Source organism: Propithecus coquereli, unplaced genomic scaffold, assembly GCF_000956105.1.
Source record: "Propithecus coquereli isolate 6110/MARCELLA unplaced genomic scaffold, Pcoq_1.0 Scaffold184, whole genome shotgun sequence".
NCBI classification, from domain to species: domain Eukaryota; kingdom Metazoa; phylum Chordata; class Mammalia; order Primates; family Indriidae; genus Propithecus; species Propithecus coquereli.
Window position 1 is genome coordinate 467,468 of NW_012143190.1, and position 6,000 is coordinate 473,467.

At 37.3% G+C, this 6,000-nt stretch overlaps 1 protein-coding gene across 1 annotated transcript in view; it reads left to right on the forward strand.

Moving 5' to 3' along the window:
- The window catches only part of ASB7 (ankyrin repeat and SOCS box containing 7), a 40,542-nt gene that overhangs the window by 7,512 nt on the left and 27,030 nt on the right, over positions 1–6,000 (forward strand). The window contains exon 4 of the mRNA XM_012642719.1: positions 1,093–1,354. Coding sequence (XP_012498173.1) covers positions 1,144–1,354 — 211 coding nt within the window. The 5' untranslated portion in view covers positions 1,093–1,143. The remainder of the gene's footprint in view (positions 1–1,092; positions 1,355–6,000) is intronic.

The following is a 6,000-nucleotide window of genomic DNA, read 5'->3' on the forward strand; positions in this document are numbered from 1 at the left end:
GACCGAGGCGGGAGGATCGCTTGAGCTCAGGAGTTCGAGACGAGCTCTGAGCAAGAACGAGACCCCGTCTCTACTAAAAATAGAAAAAATTAGCAAGTCAACTAAAAATAGAAATAAAAAATTAGCCGGGCATGGTGGCTCGCGCCTGTAGTCCCAACTACTCGGGAGGCTGAGGCAGGAGGATCGCTTGAGCCCAGGAGTTTGAGATTGCCGTGAGCTGATGCCACTGCACTCACTCTAGCCCGGGCAACAAAAGCGAGACTCTGTCTCAAAAAAAAAAATACATTGTATAATCTTGCTACTTTGAATATTTAGAGAGTAAAACTTCTAGAAAACAGAAATTAGAAAAATGCAGAAGAGAATGTGACATAAAAAGAGGGATAGTAAAACATTCATCCAGTAACAAAGTGGGGAGGATAGAAAGAGAAACAAATAAACAAAAGGAAGGTAAATATAATTCAAACATTTTACTCTAATTTACTTAACCTGGCCCATTTTTTTCTCCCTCCAACCTTCCACACTTTGGGCTAAAAATAAAATATTACTAAAATACTTTAGATAACAAACCTAAAGATTTTTTTAAAACTCCTTTTCATAATTGTTTGTAGTCTTCCTATAATATCGCTTGTCCATTTGATAGCCATATTTACTAACTCTAATCTGTGATGGAACTTTTGAATGGTGTGTAACTTAAATCTTCTCTGTGGTGCATTAAGTAAATCAGAACTCCTAAGTTGGGTATTAATCTGATTCCTCTGACATCTCCCATCCTGTAGCTGCCCGACATCACCTCCCGTTTTACGTAAAATAATATTATGTTCATAGGTTGTTTGCTTTGAGTTTTCAAGAGGCTGCAGAAGAAATTTTCTGTTTCAGGAGTTTAGAAGTTTATGCCTTGCTTTCCTTTAGTAATCCTTTATAATCTTGGGGAAATTACCGAAAGTTTTGGTCTTCACTATGTGTTAACTACTAGTGTCAACTGTCATTAACAAAGTTTACTGATTTAGCAAATGGAAAATTCTGTGATATTTAATGGACACAGTATCAGGAGTCCAGTATTCTAAATTTCATATATTCTACCTTCCCTTAAAGGCTGATCCCTGTGACCTAATGAATCCTTTGTGAAAAGTGGACTCAGCTAGGATGTTACACCACCATTGTCGAAGGAACCCTGAACTCCAGGAAGAATTGCAGATTCAGGCTGCAGTAGCTGCCGGGGATGTTCACACAGTACGGAAGATGTTAGAACAAGGCTATTCTCCGAATGGCCGAGATGCTAATGGCTGGACCCTGCTACATTTCTCTGCAGCAAGAGGAAAGGAAAGATGTGTTCGGGTATTTCTAGAACATGGAGGTGAGTTTACTAGAAGCAAACCTTTTTTCCCAAGAAGAATCTTAAAATGAAATTATATTTAGTTTAAAATGTATATGTATGTATGTAATTCTTAATGCTTCTCTTTTGTTAATACTCAACATCTTATTTTCTCCTTTGTGAAGATGTTATGATTATACTGAGTTTTATTTAAAACCAGATTGTTTAAAAGATCAGTTTTGTGAATGGGATTTTTTCCTCTTGCAACTGTAGTTTCTGTACAGCTGGGTTTTCCCAGGTTATTTCAACTAAGCAACATTTCTAGGGGCTGTCTAGTTGCTTTTGTTTCTGAAGCAGAAGTGGCTGTGGTACCTGCAATTAGAGAATTGCCTAAGTTTCCCCTCTTGATAATTGCTCAAGCAGATAGATCTAGTACAGGTTCCTTTAAACGCCATGGCCCCAATGATACCCTATCTTTTGAATTTACTTCTTTTTATTTTGGGTGCTTTCTTTTATTATCATTGTTTTAGAGAACTTTCCTTTTCCACAAGTTGTACCTAGTTTGTAGGTATCCTACAAGATGATTGGTTATCAGAGTTCTAAATTTGTTTAAATGTATGTGGTTGGGAACTACATTTGACATTTTATGTTTTTGTTTTGAAAAACTGTCCATTCCCATGAGGTTTTTAAACTAATGATTATCCTAAATTAATTACTGGTTCCTCCAGTTGAATTTCAGCTTAATTTTCCTAAAGATGAATTATATACATCTTATCATTTATACCCATATTGCCTCTGTAAATTACAATGGTAAGCGGCTTGGTTGGGGGCTCAAGTTACATATTTACCATTCTAGGGCCTGAATTGCTCATTGGCAGTGATTTAGTTTCCTTCCTGAGGTGTACTTTGTTACAAAACTAGCCAAACTTACTTGCATTCTGAAGTGCAGAAAAATGTTGGAAGTCCCACAGCTCTCATGAGGGTCATATGAATTATGCGAATATTTGATTATGAAGGCTATCAGTGTGAACTAATTGCAAGACAATGCTTACCCTGAAACTAGAGTAGTCACATGTCCCTGGGGCCCTGAAATGGGAATTATATGCCTGAAATAGTTGACTATTAACAGGACCAGAAATTTGCTGGCCTGTGCCTACTTTGTAGCTGTCTTCCACGTCATTTCAACTTACAACTTGAAAACCTCAGTTATGAAGTTAATGAAGGGGAAACGTAAGCGGAATGCCAGGAGAAAGATCTGAAAAAACTATAAGGTGGGTGTAGGATCAGAACTTAAAAGTCTAGCAGTGCTTACTAAAATTAAGACCAAGATCAGAGCTCACATGTTTTATTACACCTAGTCCTATTAATTTCCACTTCCACCAGCCTCACTTAAAAAAAAAATTAATTAAAAAAAGTTGCACTATTCAGGTTAATACATGAATGTTGTCTCCTTAAAACAAATCTTCAAATAAATTACAAATACAGCCAAAGTCCCTTTGACCACCCCCAGTCCTTGTCTGCCTACCAATGCCCGGAAGTAACCATGGGTATGAATTTGGTTTGGTGCTTATCCTTCTAGAGCGTTTCCTAATAATATTACATGTACTCATAGAAATTATGTGTATTGTGTTGTGTGTGGTTTTAGAACATAAAGGATATACTGACTGCGTAATTCTGCAGCTTTTGTTTTTTATTCAACTATACGATTTAAAGTTTTTTTAGTATATTGTGTCTGCAAACTTTTTCTATAAAAGACCAGAGAGTAAATATTTTAGACTTTGTGGTACGTACTCTGTTGTAACTACTCAACTCTGCTGTTGTAGCATGAAAACAGCCATAGATAGTATGTCAAGTAATAGGTGTGTCTGTGTTCCAGTAAAACTTTGTTTATTAAAACCAATGATGGGGAAAAAGAAAAAGGAAAAAACCGATAAGGACTAGATTTGACTTATGGACGATAGTTTTTGAATCCTGTTCTCTCTTTTTCCATGTATCCAGTCATGTGCAGCGTAGCATTTTGGTCAATGATGGACTGCATTTACAATGGTAGTCCTGTAGGATGATAGTAACATTTTTATTGTAGCTTTTTTATGTTGAGATATGTTTAGATACACAGATATTTACCGTTGTGTTACAATTGCCTACTGTATTCAGTACAGTGACATGCTATACAGGCTTGTAGCTTTGGAGCAATAGGCATACAGCCTAGATATGTAGTATTATCTAGATTGTGTAAGTACATTCTATGATGTTTGCACCATGATGAAATCTCCTAATGACATATTTCTCGGAACATATCCCCATTGTTGCATAACACACACCTATGTGTATATATATATTTTAATTGCTTTATCGAGATATAATTCACATACCATACAAGTCACACATTTAAAGTGTACAATTCAATGGCTTCTGGTGTATTAATAGAGTGTTAGACATGCATCACCACAATCAATTTTAGAACATTTTCACTGCCCCCAGAGAAACCTTTATTACTTCTATTTTAATACATACAGATTTACTGTGCTCTTTTCAACTGCTGAATATAGTATTTACAAGTATGGATGTACTAACATTTGTTTAACCATTCTCTTTCATTGAGAACGACTGAAATTTTCTCAGCAGCAGATTTTATTTTTTGAGAGGGTAATACATTTAAGAACCACATTAAAGCTACTGTAGACTCATCAATGAGGGGGAAGTACCTTGTTTTTAGCTCTAGTCCCTTAGTCTTCTTCCCAGGGGCTGTCACTTTTACTGGTTTCTTTTGTACCCTGCAGAGATAGTCTGTGCATATAGGCAAAAATATTTTTCCATCCTCTACCTTCTAGCTTGCTCCCTTTTTTTTAATGTTCTGTTCTGCATCTTGATTTTTTTCACATTTCAGTGAGCTTGGTTCCTTGTCAGTATATGACTCTACTTCAGATTCCATTGTGTAGATGTAATTTGTTTACACCTATCTTCTATTGTTGGACATTTTAAGTTGTTTCCATTTTTCTGCTACTGAAACAGTATTACAGAGAATGTCCTTGGCAGATCTTATTACATATATGAGAGTTTATCTCTTGAATAATTCTTAGAAGTACAATTGCCAAGTCAAAAATTTTTGATAGATATTGGCAGATTATCCTCTAAAGAGACCATAATTGCTCCTGTCCTTACTGAGCAGGTGGGACAGCGCCCATTCCTCGCCTTTGCCAGTAGCGTATTACCAGATGGTTTGCTCTTTCCTGTGTGATACACTTGCCTCTTTTATTTATTTTTTTTCTCAAAAGCGACATGAGTAACAAAACATTGCAAGATTGGGCTTTTTGTCTGTCTTCCTGACTTGTAGGAATTGTTTATATGTTCTCCTTTGTTAGTTACAAGTTGCAATAATTGTCTCCCAGTTTGTAGTTTTTTTCACATTCTTGATGTTGTTTTTGTTTGGGGGCAGAAGTCTACATTTTAATATAGGTTAATTATATTTTTCTTTTACATTATGGTTTGTTCCTTTTATGTCTTGTTTAAGAAATACATCATACTGCAAGGTCATTATTTGCCTATATTTTCTTCTAAAAAGTTTTGTGGCATTTAGGTCTTTAATCTATCCAGAATTGGTTTTTATATATAATCTGAAGTGATTGGGTACGGTTTCACTTTTTTCCCCATAAAGATGGCCTAAAGCACCCCTTCTTCCTCATTGCTGTGCACTGCCAGGTCAGATATAAAGTTTTCATGTATGCGTGGTTCCATTTCTGAGTTCTTTAAAATAAGAACAAACATTTTGGAGAAGCACTTCCTTTGTTCTTATATAGCATCTTCTGCCTGCTCCTTTTCCCTAATAGAATAGGAGATTCAGAGAATGTTTTTCTTAGTACATTTTGAACCAGTTTGGAAAAATTAGTAGGAGAGGAACCCCCCTGCTCCCCTTTCCCATGGCCACATGTGTTACTTAGACATGTTCTGTATTTAGTCTAAGTCCTGGCTTCTGATCTCCAGACCAGTGTAGCCAACTGTCTGTTCAGCTTCTCCACTTGCTCACAGACATTGCCAGCACAGCACAAGCTGCTGCCACCAGAGTATTCATTCTCAGTAAATGACACCACAGCCTATGATTCCTATGCCACAAATCTAGAAACCATCCTTGACACCTTCTTCCTCACCTCCAATACGACCAATTGCCACGTCCTACCGATTCTGCCTCCTAAATAGTTGTCAAATCTTTTCTGTTTTTAATTTTTTTTTCCTATTTTTAGTTGTTTGGCTAATTTCTTTCTATTTATATTAGAGACAGGTTCTCGCTCTTGCCGAGGCTGGTCTTGAACTTCTGAGCTCAAGCAATCCTCCCACCTTGGCCTCCCAGAGTGCTAGGATTACAGGTGTGAGCCACCACGCCTGGCCATGATCTTTTCGCTTCTTTTCACTGGACACATTGCCCCATTCTCAGGCACAGAAACATCGTGCCCAACATCGTACATCACCAGGACTATTGCGATGGTCTCTTCTATCCCTGCATCCACTCTTGCCCCCTCCCAACCAGCGTCCAAATAATGTGATTTGTTAAAAATGGAAATAAAACTATTTCCTTTTAAAAATCTATCAGTGGGCCGAGCGTGATGGCTCACGCCTATAATCCTAGCACTCTGGGAGGCTGAGGCAGGCAGATTGTTTGAACTCAGGAGTTCGAGACCAGCCTGAGCAAGAGC